General features: G+C 40.1%; 2 protein-coding genes across 3 annotated transcripts; one reads left to right on the forward strand and one right to left on the reverse strand.

Moving 5' to 3' along the window:
• Positions 1-7,223: 7,223 nt before the first annotated feature.
• Positions 7,224-11,674, forward strand: LOC144711176 (6,7-dimethyl-8-ribityllumazine synthase). Its single transcript, XM_078585097.1, has 4 exons — positions 7,224-7,589; positions 7,691-7,744; positions 8,743-8,918; positions 11,373-11,674. Exons 1-4 carry the CDS (start codon positions 7,289-7,291, stop codon positions 11,565-11,567), a joined length of 726 nt encoding a protein of 241 aa, XP_078441223.1. The 5' UTR covers positions 7,224-7,288; the 3' UTR covers positions 11,568-11,674.
• A 5,196-nt stretch (positions 11,675-16,870) lies between these two features.
• On the reverse strand, positions 16,871-21,272 carry LOC144711366 (nuclear transcription factor Y subunit A-4-like). 2 transcript variants are annotated; one of them, XM_078585354.1, is made up of 7 exons: positions 21,011-21,272; positions 20,642-20,789; positions 20,038-20,146; positions 19,341-19,465; positions 19,163-19,234; positions 18,414-18,593; positions 16,871-17,362 (listed from the first exon to the last, which is right to left on the reverse strand). In XM_078585354.1, the coding sequence occupies exons 3-7, from the start codon at positions 20,105-20,107 to the stop codon at positions 17,096-17,098; spliced, it is 714 nt and encodes a 237-aa protein (XP_078441480.1). In that variant the 5' UTR covers positions 20,108-20,146; positions 20,642-20,789; positions 21,011-21,272; the 3' UTR covers positions 16,871-17,095. The 2 variants fall into 2 exon arrangements, with proteins under 2 accessions (XP_078441480.1, XP_078441479.1); XM_078585353.1 differs by lacking the exon at positions 20,642-20,789 and having other exon boundaries at positions 21,011-21,271.
• Positions 21,273-21,767: the final 495 nt, after the last annotated feature.

The raw sequence follows: 21,767 nt of genomic DNA on the forward strand, positions 1-21,767 counted from the left end.
CGGGAGAGAGAACAGAGGGTGAGAGGGGGAGAGGGAGAGGGAGCAAGTGAGAGAGAGAGTATCAGTCTTCGGTCCGGTTCGAGGTGCGAACCGAACCCAGACCAGAAGGTTCGGTCAGCCCTAAAAAGGCTGATCGATGGTCCGGTTCGGTCCGGTCTGACCGAACTTTGGTCAAACCGTGTCCTTCCCTACTCTTATGTCCTTCCTGCCCAAATCCTTTGGTCAGACCCCTATTTAAAAATCCAACCATATGAATTGTAGAGGGGGAAAAGACAAATATGCCATCAAAATTTCAGCTCAATCGGATAGTTGGATCTCAAGATATCACCATTTAACTGGTGTTTAATCTCAACCGTTGGATCATTTGATTATTTAAGAAAAAATGGATTTTCTTATTGGCTGACACCTATTTTTCTCATTTTATCCATCCTTGGATCACGTTCCCACACGTTTTTGCGCGCTTCTACAGGCCACAATCATCGTGAAATGATGCTGCATTTTCAACCAAGAGAATGCGCCACGTCGCCCTCGTTTTAAAAAAATCCTAAAAGAGAAAATACACTTTCGATTAGAAATTATTACATGCATTTTTCAATCACCGTGTGCATTTAATGCATGCGGTGAATCAATTACTGCACTTATTAAATATAACAAACATTGTATTTTATACATGAACGTGGAGTCAGTTGTCGCATGCATTAAATGCACACGACTAATCAATTCCTTGTGCATTGATTCTCTGTGTTTCATAAATGCACAATAAAGTAAATCAAACAAAAAGAGCACATATACCTTTTTCCTCGCTGCCCACGCCACGTAGTTTCGTTCAAGGCAATAATTTGCTCATTATGGCATAGCATATTGCGATGCCATAATCAGCCAATAAAACATTTAAAAAATTAACGCATCCAATAATTCGCCCGAATTTCAGGCAAATGACGTGGATGCAACGTGATTTATAAATAAAAATATATCATTCTAAAATGCCAAATAAATAAAAATATATTAGTTTTATTCGTAAAATCATTTCTTGGCTATAGAATGGTCAGAACATTATATAAAAATATGGAAAAAAATCCAAGAAAATCAGTAAAGTCTTTACCAACCTCTAGCCAAGTATTTTATGCCCTGTAAAAAATATTTCTTCAATGCACTGAGGCTAAATACCATGTAAAAAATACAAAAAATTAGAAACAATAATAAAATCAAAGTGTAAGTTATTTATCTCCATTTATATATGATGACATGCAAATATGGCCACTAAAAACAATAAATCTAATGTAATATTCATCAATTAAATGTTATAATTTGCAAGTTATCATCTAGTCTGACCAGAAGCGACACTTGGGAAGAGGAATAAAATAAGGGGGAGGCACTAAAAAATACTCACATGGAAATCAAATGAATTTTTTCAGGAAATTTTGAAGTTAAAGTCCTTCTGAAATTTTCATGAAATTACTCATGATCATTTTTAACCCTTGAACATATAATATATTCCCCAATATTTAAAAAAGTTTTCTTGAAATTTTTCTGAAGTAATCTACTAGTTAATAACTTCAGAAAATTTATATGCGTGTGACCCTCTAGGCCCATGTAATCTACTAGTTAATAACTTCATTGGCCCAATAACTTTTATGGAATAACCTTATTAATTTACTATATTAACATATATATTAACTAATTGAGGATAGCTTTATTTCAATGATAGGTTGAGTTGTGAGCCCATTGGATGTCAAATTACACCTCTTGCTCTAGAAGATATAAAAGGGTATGTCAACTCTCTCATGGACACTTTGCCATCATCAATTAACATATACTTATAATCATTCATATGCACAAGACTCCCAAATGACTTAAGGTATGGTTAATCATCAAAACCTAATTAATCCCTCAGGTTCATACTAGTGCATGGAAAAATAATCAGAGAACACCTTCTCTAAAACTTCCATAATTTGATTTAATTTTATCTACTTCCTTGATTCTATATTCTTTGGTGTTGATGTAGGATGAACCCTTTTTAACCACACAATCACCTTCATGGACTTGCTGCTACATCCATGGTAGGATGATATGGAATCTCGTGGTTAGAGACTCACACATCATACTCAAACCATAATCGTCAATCTACAAGATGTCTTTGGTATCTCAAGGATGAGGACCATATAGAAAATGGTGACATGAATCATTCTCAATAATGTGAGGTATAACAACATTTAGGGATTCATATATATCAATTCATTGTACTATTTCCCCAAACAACACCCACTATCTATCCTTAGTATCTCCAAACTTACTAATCTGATGAGTGCAACTATTCTTTCTACATATTTTGATGTTATTCTCGAGTATCATTTCAAAAATAACATTTAGAATGTATGTTTATATAGTGGTCATTTTTTAAGCATATTATCATAGTTAGCCATTCCATGTAATCATAGACTTCAATTATAATCCTCACATATAATAAATATATTATATCAATAAATATTAAAATATGTGGAGTGTGTGATTGGCATGCATGGCATGCATAATTCCAACATAATCAAAAGATTTGGGGCTGCAATCACATTCAAATCCTACTGTCATATGGATTGTGATCAAAATACATCTCTCATCAGAAGTGGATTTTAATCACAATCCATTTATCATGAGTCTTGAACATGATGATGGTCCGTTTCTGAATAGAGATGGTTTGTGATCACCATATATATGCCAGCAGAAGTTGACTGTGATCACAGTCCCACCACTACTACAAGAAAGTATTTTGATCATGGTCCATCTATCACAAGAAGTTGATTGTGATTACAGCCTCATCCCATTGGTAAATGGATTGTGATAAAACAACATATATAGACTGTAATCCCCGTCCATTTATCAATATACATTGGATAGTGATCTGTTGGGATATAATCCATGGGTGAAAACCTTGAAAACATTTTAATGGCATCGAAAGATGAAATCAATTCCAAATCAATGATTTCATCAAAATAAACTTTTGATACATGTGGGGATCTTTTTCCACCCTTGACTTACTCCCTATGAGAGTGTTCTAATATCGTTGATGTGTCTGTGATAACTTGAAAATTAACACGTTTAATTGATGAATTTTACATTATATTTATGTGTTTTAATGACCATATTTGCATGTTATCATATACAAATAGAGATAAATGATATACATTTTGATTTTATTGTTATTTCTCAATTTATAGTATTTTTACATGGTATTCAACCTCATTTCATTGAAGAAATAATTTTTACAGTGCATTAAATTCTTTGCCAGAGGTTGGTAATGGTTTTCCTATTTTTCTAGAATTTTTCCCATATTTTTATATAATTTCCGACCATTCTATAGCCATGAAATGATTTTTTCATATTTAAATAATACATATTCTATTTATTTGGCATTTTATAATATATTAATAATTATATCGCGTGGCATCCACGCCATTTGCCCGAAATTCGGGCGAATAACTGGATGCATTTTGTTAAGAGAGAGATAGAGCATCATTTGCTCATTATGGCATCGCAATGCGCGATGCTATAATGAGCAAATGATTTGCTCAAAAGACAACGTGGCAAGGGTGACGAGGTAAAGGTAAGATTCATTTTTCTTAGTTACTTTTTGAGCAATAAATGCACGCAAAGAATCGATCTCCGTGTGCATTTATTAAATGGTGATCTACCTCGTACCAGAGTAGGTAAGCCGCGGCTACCGACACACGTGCATTAATAAAAGAATCGATTTTTCACTGTATTTAATACACGCCCGTAATCAATTCGGCCTGTGCATTAAATGCACGTGGAAATCGACTACGTATTATTTATTCTAACGAAAAGTAAAAGGAATCTTTTGTCTTTTCTGTTTTTTTATTAAAACAGGGCGACGTGGCGTTCTCTTGTCCATTCAAATGAAGACATAATTTTCCAATGATTGCGCGCTGTGGACGCGGACAACGACATGTCAGAACGCAATCCGAGAAGGGGGAAAACGAAAATAAAAGCATCAACGAATCAGAAAAGCACATTTTATAAGATATTCTGAAGAGAAATAAAATATCTAACGGTCTAGATTAATCCTAAGTAAAACCTTGATATCTTGAGATCTAGACGTCTGATTGGGCTGAAATTTTGAGGGCATGTTTGTCTTTTCTCCCTCTACAATCCAGACGGTTGGATCTTTAAATAGACTGGAAAAATGCGAAATTCACTTTTTGAAGCTCTCCCCAAGGATTTGGCCAGGAAGGACACAGGAGTTTCTTTGGAAGTCGACAGATCTTAATTCTACATTCAAAGTTGTAAGTTTATGATGTATTTTGAACTTCTGCTTGAGAGAGTCTAAAACTCCTTGGCATGGGCGAAATGTACATGCCCTAGAAGTTGTTTTGAATGAAATTAGCATTGAAATTTTAGTATGATTTGAGATCTAATTTTTAATATTTATTTTTAAATAGATTTGGAATGATTCTGCGTTTTTCGATTTTTCAATTAGGGTCGGATGTCACCTTTTCCCCAAATTCTTCACTTTCTCTCTCTCTAGATTTCAAAATTGATTGTTTATAAATTTAATTCAATATATAAAAAAACTATATATAAAATTTCATCCAAAAATTTGTCCATCTTGAAGTCCAATTTCAAAATCCCTTTCTTGATTATTAAATTCCCCATTTTTAATTCATAAAAATTGCTTTAAAATTTTAGAATAATTGGAAAAATAATAATCGGAATTATTCTGATCTCATAATTAAAATTATCCTATCTTGATTTTTTTTACTTAATTTTTTACTTAAGTAAAAAATATTCAAAATCAAAATTAATTTTTTACTTAATTTTTATTAATTAAAAAAATCATGAAGTATAATTAAGATTTATTCATTGGACAAGTAATCATCCTTGAATTAATTCATTAAAAATTGGATAAAAATTCTTCCTTGCTGCCTCCTTGTGGTTCGACCCCTTGCGTGCTCTATACACTGTATTTAGTGATTAAGGGTATTTATAAATTTTATTGTATGTCTAAACACAAAATCAACGCCGTATTTACACATCATTTTTAGGTTTATCAGTCTGACCTCTAGAATTACCACATAAATGATGAGATTTTAGATCTCCAATTCGTCTCCAAATCTTCTTGAAGACCTTGTTGATCTTCTCACCATCAAGACTCTCTTTTGGTTGAGGAAGAAAGAGAGAAGAAGTAAAGGGGTTCCACACCAAGCTTTGGTTGGCCTGGGTGCCTAAAATGGGTGCTCTCCCCTCTTCATACTTCAATGAAAAATTTTCTCAAAGGTCCTTAAATAAATTAGATCCAGCAATACCCTTCTCATTCTAGTTATTAAAAATTATTATTCACCCTTATTAACTAACTATAGATTAACTTTTCAGCCCTAGGGTGTCAAGCTACACCTTTGGGTCTAGAAGATACAGATTATGGATTGGATTCTCTCATTGAGCATTACCATCATCTGTTAGCGTATATGTATAATATTTCTCTCATGTGAGACTCATGAATGACTTAGGGTATGCTCAATTGTCAAACCCGATTTTGATATTCAGTTAATAATGATGTGTAATAAGGATCGTTGAGGAACACCTTATCCAATATCCTCACTACCCTAGCAAGGAATTTAATTACATATTCTTCCTTGAATCAATCTCCTCTTATACCTAGGGCATGCAATCCCGTCTTCACCACTCAATCTGCTATGTATACTTCTTATTAAATCCGAGCTAAGACTTATTTGAATCCCATGATTAGATATTTGTAAGTTGTAGTTAAAAAAATACTTGCCCGTCCACAAGATGTCCTTGTTGTCTCAAGTCAACAGATCATTTGTACAATTGTGACATGAATCAACCTGATTGATGTTAATGTATAATACCATTCATTGACTCATACAAATCAATTTAGTAAACTCTTTCTCTACAGGATGCCCATAGTTTGTCGTTAACTTCATACTAACAACCAATATGATCAATCATACTTAACATTAAAGTAGAACCAGATAGTGACATCCGTATAGTTCGATGTCAATTCCAAGTATTAATTGAATAGGGAAATTTATAAGATGTGTTTAAAGACTAGTGATCAATGTATTATTGTATCATCATAATTCACTAGATCAATGCATGTATTCATAGAATTTATTATAAACATTACACTAGAATAATAATGACTAATTTTTTCTTTCAATGTACTTAAATAAAGCATGGCGGTGTGACTGGCTTGATAGACACACAATATCTATCATCCTCCACCCCCACTTTCCTCCTACAGACTCATCAAGCAAGACTAGATTTCCTATTCAATGTAATGGCAAGGTAAAGAATATACAAGTTTTGATTTTTTACTTCTGCTATGTGTGAAAAAATGCATTTTAATAGTAACATTATGATATTCAAATATCCAGATATTTATATCCAATTTTCAGATATTGAAATCCAAGATCCTGATATTAGATCAAGATTGGTAACCCATATCCACTGCCAGCATCTTCCAATGTCCCCATCCTTTTGATATCTAGCCCAATATCTAACATCGGCTAAACCAATACCCACATCCATTACCCTCATCTGATACCATCATGCTTTTCCCAGATACATGATGTCAAACTGTCTGATATCAGATTTGGGAGGGATGCCAAACAGAAAACACTACCATATGCCTTCTCGTCATGGACTACACCACGTGATATCATTTCAGTAAGTAGTTTTATTCGTGAAATGTATTGTGCATATCTACTTTGATCAGACAATTATTGTTCAAATAACGTGCATACATGTTTTCCCTTAATTTTACGTAGTTTATGGGGATGAATTTCATTTGAGCAATGGTTTCAGAAGCCTCTATTTTGACCTTACAGTTAATGTGGATATTCTAATTTTAGATGGTTAGGATGAGAATTTTTATTTTCATTTTTTTATACTGAACATCACAACTCTAATCAAACTCCTGTTCTGCCAATAATATGTGGCAAAGAGTCTCCATAGTTTTTACACGATGAATGCTAGGAAATTTAATTTATGAAACTTCCCCTGCATCCCTCTACTTTAACCTAACCTTGATGTGCACATAATGTAAAATAATGACTTCTCTTTGATCTAGAGTTTTCCTATGAAATTCCTCTCCAATTGAGCCACTCAGGAGCTCTCAGCCAATAGCAATCCTCCACGTGTACCGGGTCCCCCTCGTCATCTTCTTCCTCGGATAAGAATATCTTCATCTTTCATCACTCTCACACCATCTCATCGTTTCTCTGCAGATCTCGAAATCGTTTGATCAAGAGCGATGCCATCGCTATTGCTTCTTCCTTGCACGTCCTCCTCCTTCGTCACTGTTAGACGAGCAGATCGAGGTTTTCATCCTCTTCTGAGGCACCCTTTTCCGGGATATCTAGGGTTTCGATTGCTTCCGGGTAAGCATCTACATCTGAGAGGAACTGGGTTCTCCAGCAACGCCAAACGAGAAACCCTTGTCCGGTCCTTCTTGCTGGAGGCGCCCGTGTTGTGGGCTGGCCGTCTCTGCGTGTTCTACGCTCTCCTCAAGGCCGGCCTCGCTGGATCCCAATCAAGTCCGCTGATTTCATCCGGTTTGTTCATCTATGAGAAAATTTGAGTTGTTGGTTTTTCTATTTTGGTTTGCGGGTTTCAATTTTTTTGTTGAATTGCTTCGATTTGTGCGTGGTTGAAGGTGGCGATCTTGGGTTCTCTGAGTGGCTGGAGGGCTTTAAAGGAGGGAAATCAGGTTCCTTCTTGCTCGATTCTCTTCTCTTTTGAAAATGGCTTTGCCAAGAGGGGGAAAGGAGAATCGCTTTTAATAATCAGCGATTTGCATGCAGTTAAATCCGAAAAGGAAGCATAAATCGCCATGATCATACTTTCTAACTGTAATTTTTTATACATCATCGTTCTTATTATATTCTCTTCAAAAAACTCCCCGGAAAGGGGAAAAACAGAATCGATGTTCATAATCAGCTATCAGCATGCAGCTAAATCCAAAAAGGAAGCATCATTGATTCGTCATCGTAATTATCATACTTAATAACTCTAGTTTTTTATTCATCATCATTTTTGTTCCTCTCTTCAAAAAATATCTTCAGAAAAAGGGAAATGAGAATCGCTCTTGATAATCAGCAATTAGCATGCAGCTAAATCCAAAAAGGAAGCATCATTGATTCATCATCGTAATGATCATACTTAATAACTTTAGTTTTTTATTCATCATCATTTTTTGTTACTCTCTTCAAAAAATATCTACAGAAAAGGGGAAATGAGAATCGCTCTTGATAATCAGCGATTAGCATGCAGTAAGAGCCAAAAAGGAAACATCACTGATTCATCATAGTCATGATCATACTTTATAAATGTCGTTTTTGATTCATCATTCTTATTATATTTCCTTCAAAAAATCCCTCACAGAAATGGGGTAAACACACTCGCTGTTCATAATCAGCTAGCAGCATTAGTTAAATCCAAAAAGGAAGCATCACTGATTAATCATCTTCCTCATCGTACATAATAACTGTAGTTTTTTTATTCATCTCATTTTTGCTATATTCTCTTGAAAAAATGCCTCTCTGGAAAGGGAACTGCTCTTGATAATCGGCCGTTAGCATGCAGTCAAAGCAAAAAGTAGAGCATGATCGATTCATCATCGCCTTTGTCATTTTTAAGATTTAGTTTTTTTTTTTTTCTGAGGGGCGAGATTTTATGGGTTTGATAGAATTCTCTGGGTTATTGCAGAGGAGAAGGAAGCGGCGGATAGGAGGAAACTGGTGAGCAAGTGGCATCCCACTACGAAGGGCACCTTTAAGAGGAGCTACCGAGTGCCTTCCACGGCCGAGGGCAAGCGTTTGCTCAAAGCCATCGCCTCTCTCCTCTCGGATGATGATGACTTCATTGACGCTACCTCTCACAAGGTGAAATCTCTCTCCTTTTTGCTGATCATTCTCTCTCTAAGGCCTGTCATTAATACTCTCTCTGTCTTTTCGTTTATCTCTCTATCTTCTCCTTCCTTCTCTCTCTCTCTCTGTGCCTCTCTCTCTCGCTGCCTGTTTGCTTATCTCTCTATCTTCCTTCTCCTTCCTTCTCTCTCTCGCTCTCTCTCTCTCTCTCTCTCTTTCTGCTTGTTTGTTCATCTCTCTATCTTCCTGCTTCTCTCTCTATGTGCGTCTCTTCTCTCTGTCTGTTTTTCTATCTCTCTGTGCCTCTCTCTATCTGTTTATCTCTCTATTTTCCTGCTTCTCTCTCTCTGTCTGTTTATCTCTCTATTTTCCTGCTTCTCTCTCTCTGTCTGTTTATCTCTCTATTTTCCTGCTTCTCTCTCTCTGTGCCTCTCTCTCTCTCTGTGCCTCTCTCTCTCTCTCTGTGCCTCTCTCTCTCTCTGTCTGTTTATCTCTCTATCTTCCTTCTCTCTCTCTCTCTCTCTCTCTTTCTGCTTGTTTGTTCATCTCTCTATCTTCCAGCTTCTCTCTCTCTCTCTGTTTGTTCATCTCTCTATCTTCCAGCTTCTCTCTCTCTCTCTGTTTGTTCACCTCTCTATCTTCCAGCTTCTCTCTCTCTGTTTGTTCATCTCTCTATCTTCATAATTTTCTCTCTCTCTCTCTCTTTCTGTCTGTCTGTTCATCTATCTATGTTCCTGCTTATCTCTCTCTCCATCTCTTACTCATGCAAGCTCACTACTTTTCTCTCTTACATTCACACTCATTGGGACACGGGTACAACCTAGACTATCCTCTATTTCTCTCTCATCCTGTCTTTCTCTGACACATTGAATTCGGATCATTTCTTGGACGCATAATCCTTTATTTCTCTCTCATCCTCTCTCTCTCTCTCTTTTACTCGCGATATAGATCATCCCTCATATGTATAGGCATCCTTTCTTTCTCTTGCATAACTATTTCTCTCTCTCTCTCTCTGGATCTTGAAGAAGAGTTCTCTCTCTCTCCACTCACCTCCCTCTTTTTTCCTCTCTATGTGCATCATGATGAAGATCTCTCTCTCTCTATCTCCAGCTCACCCTGCTTCATGAAGAAGAGATTTCCCTCCCTCCATCCTCTTTCTCCGTCTCTCTCTTATTGCATCTTGAAGTTGAGCTCTCTACCCATCTCCCTCTCTCTATCTCCATCATGATGATCTCTCTCATCTCTCTCTATGTGCATCATGATGATCTCTCCCATCTCCTCTCTCTATGTGCATCATGATGATCTCTCCCATCTCTCCGTCTCTATGTGCATCATGATGATCTCTCCCATCTCCCTCTCTCTATCTCCATCATGATGATCTCTCTCATCTCTCTCTATGTGCATCATGATGATCTCTCCCATCTCCTCTCTCTATGTGCATCATGATGATCTCTCCCATCTCCGTCTCTCTATGTGCATCATGATGATCTCTCCCATCTCCCTCTCTCTATGTGCATCATGATGATCTCTCCCATCTCCCTCTCTCTATGTGCATCATGATGATCTCTCCCATCTCCGTCTCTCTATGTGCATCATGATGATCTCTCCCATCTCCCTCTCTCTATGTGCATCATGATGATCTCTCCCATCTCCCTCTCTCTATGTGCATCATGATGATCTCTCCCATCTCCCTCTCTCTATGTGCATCATGATGATCTCTCCCATCTCCCTCTCTATGTGCATCATGATGATCTCTCCCATCTCCTCTCTCTATGTGCATCATGATGATCTCTCCCATCTCCGTCTCTCTATGTGCATCATGATGATCTCTCCCATCTCCCTCTCTCTATGTGCATCATGATGATCTCTCCCATCTCCCTCTCTCTATGTGCATCATGATGATCTCTCCCATCTCCCTCTCTCTATGTGCATCATGATGATCTCTCCCATCTCCTCTCTCTATGTGCATCATGATGATCTCTCCCATCTCCCTCTCTCTATGTGCATCATGATGATCTCTCCCATCTCCCTCTCTCTATGTGCATCATGATGATCTCTCCCATCTCCGTCTCTCTATGTGCATCATGATGATCTCTCCCATCTCGGTCTCTCTATGTGCATCATGATGATCTCTCCCATCTCCCTCTCTCTATGTGCATCATGATGATCTCTCCCATCTCCCTCTCTCTATGTGCATCATGATGATCTCTCCCATCTCCTCTCTCTATGTGCATCATGATGATCTCTCCCATCTCCCTCTCTCTATGTGCATCATGATGATCTCTCCCATCTCCGTCTCTCTATGTGCATCATGATGATCTCTCCCATCTCCCTCTCTCTATGTGCATCATGATGATCTCTCCCATCTCCCTCTCTCTATGTGCATCATGATGATCTCTCCCATCTCTCTCTCTCTCCTCCTATCTCATGAAGAAGAGTGGGTATCTGATGGCCTATATTTATTTGCAGGGTTGCCAAATTAGGAGAGAGAGCGCTCATGGGGAGAGTGTGTGCTGCAACAACGTGAGAGCCCTGTTTGATGAGCTGCCCACACCCCACTTGGTTCTTGAAATCACACCCTTCCCTGTCGGCCCTCTCACAGAGAAGGACTATGCCAAGGCCGAGAAACTCGAAAAGGTTCTTAGGTCTGGTTCCTCCATCTGATCTCTCTCTCTACCTGCTTTTTAGCTGTATATTTAGTGGAGTAACCTCATGTACAGACCCCCAAGGTAATGGACATGGCTCTGAGTTTTCTCCTCAGATTTGACCCATTTGCTATGTTGTCTTGTTGGAACAAGGTTGATATTGAGATGGAGAGAGTCAAGAATATCGTTAGGGGAGAAATTTTCTCTCTCTAAAGTCAGGTTTCGCTTTCTTTCTCTCTCTAAATGCCCTAGCTTTTAGCACAGTTGGCAAGCAATTGAATTTGACACAGGGAGAGATGATTGAGCAAGTGAATGGGGATGGAGGGTGAAAGATTGACTACAGAGATCTGTCAGAGATATCTTCTCACAGAAAGAATTACAAATTGGAAGTCACATGGAGAAAATCAATAAGAGATTTGTGCAAGATGAAGGGAGTTCAAGGAAGTTGGTGTAAACTGGGTTCACACAAATTACATGAGGGAGGGGGGGAGAAGAGGTTATTTATTGTAGTAGAGAAGAGGTTATTTAGTGGAGAAGAGCTCTCCAGCTGGAATAGATTTTTGCTCACAGAAAGTCTCTCAGAATGGTAGTCCTAGAGGAACTCACAGGAAATTTTTTTGAGCAAGTTGATGGGAAGTCATCAAAGCTAGCATGAGCATTTGCTCAAAGAACTGACATGGATGGCAACACATTTGCAGGTATATAAAGGGAATTAGAGAAAGAGAGAAAGCTAGGGAGAGACCAGGGAAAAAGCACTGCTTGTAGAGAGAGGGGGGGAAATGAGGGGGGAGAGAGGGAAAGACATGGAGAGAGAGAGAGAGAAATAAGAAAAATAATGGGATTTCACAGTCAAGCATACAGAAAAGGAAGCTACATACGACCCCCTAATCTCCCCTCTCACTGGTATATCTAGTAAATATCATAGCCAAGCGAATATACACTTGAAAGAGAATAAAAAGAATCTGGTCAATACATTAAAATAGAAACAGAAAAAAGACAGACAGAGAGTGATGGCGAGGACGCCAACATGCCATCATTGGACGCGTCACCACGGTCAACCGAAGTCAACGTCTCTGCACGGATACGTCGCCACAGTCAACCGACGTCATCACTCCCGCTACAGGCATGCAACAACCGTCTCTGCTACGCACGTCTCCATGCTCGCACGTCAACACTCCCGCTACGAACACGCCGCAACCGTCTCTGCTACGCACGTCTCCATGCACGCACATTCCTTCGCGCATCATGACACGTCGCCAACGGCAGATCAACAACTGCCCCTTGGCGTGACATGAAGCACGTCTCGTCTTTAATTTCTCGTCTTTAAGTTGTATTTTCTCTTTCCTCCAAGGCCTATATGTATTGGCCATAAACACTTAGGCAGTCATATTTCAAGAATTGAGTTTTGTTTAACTCTTCTTGGAGGACTGCCCAAGCCTCCCTATCTCTCCAGCCCTAGTGCTGCCGCCGCCGCTGCTGCCGCCTCGCGTCGTCGGCCTTCCACCCCTCGTTCTTCCTCTCTCTCTCTCTCAGTCTCCCTCTCTCTCTCTCTCACTCTCCCTCTCTCTCTCTCTACTGCCCTCCCAAGACTGCCGCACAAGGCCGCCCCTGCCAGGGCCGCCCAAGGCCAGCCCTAGGCCGCCCCAACAGGGCAGCCCCAGACCGCCCCAGGCCGCTCTTGCCAGGGCCGCCCAAGGCCAGCCCTAGGCCGCCCCAACAGGGCAGCCCCAGGCCGTCCCAGGCCGCCCCTGCCAGGGCCGCCCAAGACCAGCCCTAGGCCGCCCCAACAGGGCAGCCCCTGGCCGTCCTAGGCCGCCCCTGCCAGGGCTGCCCAAGGCCAGCCCTAGGCCACCCCAACAGGGCAGCCCCAAGCCGCCCCAGCCAGGGCCGCCCAAGACCAGCCCTAGGCCGCCCCAACAGGGCAGCCCCAGGCCGTCCCAGGCCGCCCAAGGCCACCCCCATGCCGCCCCAACAGGGCAGCCCCAGGCTGCCCAGGCCTCCCCAACAGGGCAGCCCCAAGCCACCCAGACCGCACTTGCCAGGACCGCCCAGGGCCAGCCCTAGGCCGCCCCAACAGGGCAGCTCCAGGCCTCCCCAGCCAGGGTCGCCCAGGTCTGCCCCCAGGCCGCCCTGCAAGAACCGCCCAGGATCGCCCCGGCGCACGCTTGTGCCACCGACGCTGGCCGTCATCAACGCCGTCCGATGCTTCGAGCCGCGCGTGCTCCGCGCACTCCGGGTGCGCTGCACGCCCTCCGCGCTCTCCGCGCACACGTAGGCGCTCCGCACGCTCCATGCGCTCAGCACCCACGCGCGCTGCTCCGCGCACCTACGTGCACTTCGTGCGCAGGGGTATCCACCTACGCCTGAATCTGCGACCACGACATCAACTCACTACCAGGACCGCTCAACGCCCGGAACGTCCAGATCTTCTCGTCCAGTGGGCCGGTCAACGCCCGGAATCGTCCAGTCTCGTCACGAATCAGAATTCCCCGCAGCCTCTTTACACTCTACAGTGCCGAGGTACGCCTGAACTCTTTGGTGTCGTCGTGTTCTTCGTCCAGTATTCCACGAGAAGTTTCCACCGCTGTCGGATTAGATTTGGTTTGGATTTCCCCACTTTCTCCCTTTTTTTTTAGAGTCTCCTTCGCGACGCGAATTCGGGTATTGGTTTCGGTGCTTAGGCATCGTCGCGGTGGGTGAAGACAGTACTCCCGCCCTCGACAAGGGTCGGAGCTGCACCACCAGTTTTTCATCGGTTTTAAAGTCCGAATCCGACGGTGTGTATTTCTGTGGGCTGTTTTATCCCTCCTGTACCCAACCCATCCACCGTCGTCTATCCATCCATAACCTTCCCCGTACTCCAGTCATCCATTCCTTAGTCGTCCTACATCAGAGAGATTATGCAAATCTAAATCATTAAAGCCAAACCCAGTTAGGGGCGACTCTAGACATCATCAGTTCTCAGGAACAGAACTGAGAATAGTTCTATTCATTAACATTCTTCCATTTATCTTATTTCCCTCCTCTTCTCACCATCCATCAGCTAAACATGCCATGAACGCCAAGAATGAGTTGATTCTGCACAACATCATCCAAGAGAAGATTAACACTCGCGGTTATAGAGAGAGGTAAAAAGGAAAAAACATCATCCAAGAGAGATACAATAAACTTGGATAGAGAGAGATAAACCTAATACACGCCTGATAAAGCCCATTAACATCCCTATATTTCCTATTTACTCACTATCCAAAAAATATGCCACCAAAGCCAATGATAATTGGGCCAATAAGCAGAGAGATGGATGGATGGAGAGAGGGTGAGAGAGATGGATGACCGATGACACCAAATTAGCTCAATGAGAGTATGCTTTTACACTTCATTTTTACCGCTTGTTTTAAGATTTTCAATAGCATTATTTAACATTTAAGCATAAAATGAGATTTTTATGTATTTTATTGATTTTTTAGTCTTACTCCACTTTACTCCTCAGATTCAAGCAGATTTCTCACATTTTGTTAGATTGTTATTTGAATTAAAGGCATGGGTAAATAAAATGGTGAAGTTGGGATACAAATGAGAGGAAATGAGAACCCCAAGTCATCTTGTAGAAGACGCCCAATACATAAGAAGTGCACTCTTGAAGCCCATCCAAACCTCTTTAAGAATCAGGTCAACAAAAGGCAAGAATTGTGGAACCAGCCCACAATTCAAATTTCAAAAGTCTATTTTCAAATCTGGGAATGAGGAAACATGGATCCGGGCTGGAAATCAAATAATCCTTGCCCTCGAAATCCTTGGAATCAGATCTAATGGCTGGAAGAGTTAGGGCACATCTATTTAAACTCTTCTGCCCTCTCTTCATATCTCATATTGGATTTACACTCCCAACTTTTTTCGGATGATCTATTCTTGTTCTAAAGAGTGTGGGGGAGATGTTGGAGTATTTCTTTGATCTATTCTTGTTCTACAAGCGTGTGGGGGAGAGAGTTCAGGTGTAATCAAGATTCTTGGAGAAAAAAGCACCACTTGGCCCCAGGGGCAGTAACAACACAGTTTGTGTGATATCATGAATGTTTAATTTGGATTTCTCTCCTTTTTCTCTAGGTAAACATTAAAGTGGATAGCCTAGACTTCAAGCTTTCCAACACAACACACGACACGAAAGCATTGCTCCTGTAGCAAAAGTTACATCATTTTTTTAACACAACTCATTGCTGCCCAATTATGTAACAAGGATGGCCAAAAGTTCTATTTAACCTTAAATTTTACTTGTTGCCCTAAAAGAATGTCGAAAAATGTTCAAAAGTTATTCATATTTGAACTTATCCAAAACAAAATAAATATTTTTTTATTTAAAAAATAGTTTTGACTATTTTTCCTTCATTTCATTGATTTTGTTTTTTGAAAATAGTTAAAAATCTAAATAAATATAAAATCACCTAAAGCATTATTTTAAAATATATCTAAATTGAATTCTACTTTCTCATTACCTGTTCCTAGTGGATTTGACACTTCTGCACCTTGTGCTTAGGAAAATATTATAAACGTTGTTGCATAAATCAGAACCTTAAAATGACTTATTTAACCCAAATTCTGGTTTATCAATTGGTACCCTTATGGGAGAGCAGGTAACATTTAGGTAGTGTATTCATTTTATGATTATTCATTATTACATTTCTTTTGTTGAAAATGCATCAGAGGAGGATTTCATAGGTATATTTATTTATTGGATCCTTCGATTATTGTATCATAAATTCAAATTTTGATTCAAGAAATGTTGATTATGGATATCATGATCAGTCTTTTATTTTTGGTGATAAAAAATATGATGCTTCTTATTCTTATGAGCAGCCTTATTATGGAAGACACCAATATTTTTCTCGGAAAAATTACCAGGACAAAACCTATTCTAGCAAGCATATGCAGAATTCTTTTGGTACCATTTGCATCAGATGCTGCCGGTAATGGAGCATGGCAGGATATAGAGGTAAAGGCATGTTGACCAAGGTCATCACCGATGGAGAGCAAGGGGAAATCAAGGAAGGTAAAACTTTGATCATGAATCTGGGCTTCCATTTCACCAGAGATCACTACACTTCCTCAATCTCAATCAAAGTTTCAGCATAAATCATTGTTGCACGATCGAAGTTTTTACTCCGACCATTATCAATAACAACCCACAAACATCCTTCTCCCATGTTTTCTCCCCTTGTCACCATGTATTCACAAACTATATCGGCAAGATTAAGGAGAAAATACAAACACGATTTGAAGAGAGAAAAAGGGTTAAAAAAGAGTGTAAGAGAGAGGGAGCAACAAAGAGATCGAAAGCAAACATGCCCATCAGAGGAGAAACAAAAGCTGGCCAGGAAGCCCAAACATGTCATCCAAGAGAGAGACATTAACACTCTCAGGTATACAAAAAGAGAGCCAAGCTTAGTTGAACTGGCTTACCTCCCTCTCATTGACCCTTTCTCCCTTCTCCTTGTCATCTATCCACAATACATGCCATCAAAGCCAAGGATGAATTGCCCAGAAACCCCCAAGTCACCTAGCAAAAGAGACCTGCCGTTGTTCGACCTCAGACCCGGCGGCTGTGGAGCCGTCTGCCGCCTGGAAGACGTTGCTGTTGGCCGCGCTGGTCATATCAGAGCACGTAGAATGCGATGAATTCCCGAGGTTGTCTTTCTCCGAGACTTCATCATTTTGCTGCTCCTGGGAATTTCCCTCCCGGGATTTTGTATTCAGGAAGCGGCCACCAGATCCACGAGCTCTCTTGACGGCATGGAGATGTCGGGATTCATGGAGATATGGCTGCAACCAAACCTTTTCATTATGGTACAGTTACAGTATGCATTTACGCAACTGTAACACATTTAAGTGGGTTCTTGCATAAGCCTTTCAACACCTTGGAAAGGAATATAAGCTTGTTTAATGCTCGAAATGTATAAAGAACGATGAAATAGGAGGTCAGTTGATTCATTACATTTTTGTCGACAAGATTGGAAAAACAATTTTGAGAAAAAATGCTAGAATAAAGCAACTAAATTTCTCAAAAAATTAAATCGAACCAACAACAGCAGATGAGCGACCCAAAGTTTCCCAGAGGGAACATGATTTTTGATAGAAGTCTTTCCCTGGTTAACTGCAGCGATGAAAATTCATCCGGATCCTCGAAAAGTTGAACGAAATATAGAACTAAACCCCCTTCGAATAGCTGATTCTTGAACAATCTTAGGGTTATAAATACCACCTTCTATATTTCTTCAAAAAAGTAATGATAAATACCACCTTCTCAAGTCATTAGAGGGACTTTTGATAAATGGTCAGTTGAGGTTTTCATTGATGAAAAATCAGAACAATCATCACAAAAAGATCAGATAAAGCACTCATTTTTTTACAAACGTTTCTCAAAATTGAAAAAGGATCCACTTTCTACCCTCAACGGGCTCAGGCATGGACATTTCCACAAAAGAAGTATTCTTTGAAGTCAAAGGCTAATGAGATAAGATATTGCAGATAGATTATTACAGAGTTTTCCTGTCGATATCATATGTTTTCATCAATATGACGATGACTATTTTGTGTTTACCGTCGCCCTACATCCCCCAATAGTTGATAGATGACCATGACAATATCATTATCTTTCTCTTTTCACTTTCTCAATTTTTGCTAGTTCTGATGATTAGGGAGATGATGAGTGGTCAATCATTCAGTTTGCAGCTAGGATGATGAGGACGATTTTGCCCTCGTCATTATGACAACAGACGGGGATGACGAGGATCGCCCTCCCTCATAGAGAACTAACTCAACGTCGCCATCAAACCCTAGATTCAGAGAAAATGGTGTGAGAAAAAGGCAGCACCTTTCTCTCTTTGACGAGCCTGTTCTGAGCTTCGAGTTTGGCTCGTAGCTGCCTGCGCCTGAGGATGCGATGATACTGCTTAGCGTTCACATAAACAGGTTCGGCCTCCGTGACTTCAATCGGGAGGGGAACCCGGGCAGGGACAATGCCAGCACTATCAGCCGCCATTTGGGGATCCGCCTGTTCAAAATTATTTTAACCCACCAATGACCTCAGTGAATTGGGAAATCACGAATAACATTTTTCACAGCATCATAAATTATGATCAGTGCCTAAATTGCTGAACTTTTCTATTTTTCTTTGCGAGCTTAAGTACCTCCGCTGATGCACAAAAACAAGAAAACCTCAGAGAGAAGACTACATGCTGTAGAATTTTTAGGAAGATGTTTGAAAACTCTGTTCCGTCAGTTGGCTTTGGGTCTCACTTAAAAGAGAGGGAAACGGAGATGAAAACTCGACTGCAGACGAGGCAGTGGATAAAGAGAGAGAGAGAGAGAGAGAGAAATTTTCACCATTTAGAGAAGCATAAAAAAATTATCAGATTAATTGAAGCTTAGTTCCAGTAGTGGGCTTTGAGTCTCATTTGAAAGAGATGAAACGGAGGTGGAAAATCTGATGTTGATGAAGCAGTGGACAGAGAAAAAGAGAGTAAAGATGAAATATTTCACCACAAAGTGCATGACAAATTCGCTAGCTTAGTTATACGCCAATCGAAGAAAGAAAATCAGAAGAATTTTGAACCCACTTACATAAGAATGGGCTCCATAGGCAGCCATAAAACCTCCATAATAAGGGTCCACATAAGCGTAGGGAACACAACCCTGCAGAGAGTTCTCCCATTTTCATTAAAGTCCTCACTTTTGAAACGAAAAAGTCACAAAATTGATATATAGATATATATTAAATTAAATAAGAATATATCCTTACTACACCAGATGAACTGATCATGGATTGCCTATAATCAGGATTTTGTCCCGCAAAGGCTCCCAATGTGCCAGACGGTAGCGTTGGGTTCCCATGTTCTTCAGGCCTCATATCACTTCCACCATCGCCTGTGTAAAAAGTAGAAAAAGGCGACTTAAATTTACCAGAGTCGCATGACAACCCCAAAATTTATAATTAGTTGCTTAAATGAGAATAATGCCTCACATCATAAGAGAAAATGATGAAACAAGATAGAAATAGACCGACTTGAATAACTTTTCAAAAAAAAAGAAACAAGATAGAAATAAGATAAAAATACCAACGACTGAACAAGATAACATCCTCGGCAACAAATAATCAGAGTACTACTTCCTCTAGAAATGCTTCATATGGGTCATATGAAAAATTAGAGGCTGAAAAAAGACAAAGATCAAAGCACAGGAAGTGTAGATTCGTGAAACAAATACAAGACTAGTCGAAGCTTAGTTATTCATGGTGATTTAAAAACAAATTTAAAGAATAAAAGAAAAGCAGTCAGCACAAAAGATGAAAGAACTTAGAGAAATAAACAGAAGAAAGCTCACATAGGCAGAGCGTAAATTTGTGCATCAAAGACAAGCAAACTCTAAAAATTTGCAATTCATGCTGATTCTGATATAAAAATGCAAAAAAATAAAACCAACAAATCAGTAACATGCACCTGAGTGTGCTTTGAATGTGCTGTGAGATTGGCTCGTCGATTGAGAGGATGATGAATCCTGCTCCGTCATTTAGCAGACGGGTATCCAAACTTGATCTGAGAGCATAAACTGAGATGACAGAGAAAGTTTAACGGATATGAAGAGAGATAGAGAGAGAGAGAATCTAATTATTATTTATATAGAGCAAAAAAAAATTGCCGTTAGAAGTGCAGATGCTTCAAGACTTCAGTGTTGATGACATAAACAGAACCTTCAGTCACGATTAAAGATCGCGAAGTTTAATTTTTTTTACCAGAAAGAATGATGAAAAAGGGAGCATTTGAAAGAAATATAGCAGATTTTACTGAAATAATAAGGAAAATATATCCGTGAATATAAACATGAATTTTCTAGAACTAATCTATTGAAATTTACTACCTTGACTGCGATCCAGATCTGACTACGTATCTAGGGAAATGAATACGAATCGAAGCTTTTCAAGAACGATGCGAATTCTGGGCAACTCAAACCCGAAAAAAAAACTAGATTAGAAAAACCCGAAACAGGAAACGAGTTAATTGCTTCAGAGGAAACGCCACAATCAATGAAGAAGGAGAAAAAAACCTCTATCCGCTCAAATCAACAGTCAACCCATGAGAAAGCAGACTCGGCGAAGAACGCCAGATAGATGAAGCACGTGTCTCCGGTTCTCCCTTCCTCGAAATCAGCCAATTTTTCCAACCCCAAAAGATGTCGAACAAAAAAATTCACCCTAAAACGCAAATCACAGAAAACCCAACAAAATAATCAACCCGATTGATAATCTGAAACTCCGTAGAACAGGCGGAATCGAAGAGAGGGGGGGAAAAGGGAAGGAACGGATATAATCGAAGTCGAAGAAGATAGAAAAAAATCACGAAAACGAGACCTAATCATCATAAAAAAAAAATAACAAGAAGATGAAGATGAAAATGATGAAAGAAACGGTCGTACTCTTCAGTGGACGAGAAGGGTCGGCGAAACCGGCGACTGAAAATCTTTGCCGGCGTTCAAGCCATGGCTTTGACAAAGCTTTTGCGCAATCCTGCAGAGTGACCAATCACAGTCTCGCCAAGAACAGGGGAAACCTGCGGAAAACAAGCGCCACTTCGCAGTCCCCACCACTTCTCTGCCGTAAAATCCCCAAAACCCCTGCACAAGTTCCAATCTTTCCTCTCCCCCTTCTCACTCACTCTCTCTCACACTCTCTATCTCTCTCTATCTAACACTGTCTATCACTCTCTATATCTATATCTCTCTCTCACTCACTCACTCACTCTCTCTCTCTCTCTCTCCCTCACTCTCTATCTCTCTCTCTATCTATCACTGTCTATCACTCTCTATATCTATCTCTCTCACTCACTCTCTCTCTCTCTCCCTCACTCTCTATCTATCACTGTCTATCACTCTCTATATCTATCTCTCTCACTCACTCTCTCTCTCTCCCTCACTCTCTATCTCTCTCTCTATCTATCACTGTCTATCACTCTCTATATCTATCTCTCTCACTCACTCTCTCTCTCTCCCTCACTCTCTATCTCTCTCTCTATCTATCACTGTCTATCACTCTCTATATCTATCTCTCTCTCTCACTCACTCACTCTCTCACTCTCTCTCTCTCTATCTATCACTATCTATCACTCTCTATATCTATCTCTCTCTCTCACTCACTCACTCTCTCTCTCCCTCACTCTCTATCACTCTCTCTATC

This window comes from Wolffia australiana, chromosome 13 (assembly GCF_029677425.1).
Source record: "Wolffia australiana isolate 7733 chromosome 13, ASM2967742v1".
NCBI lineage: Eukaryota > Viridiplantae > Streptophyta > Magnoliopsida > Alismatales > Araceae > Wolffia > Wolffia australiana.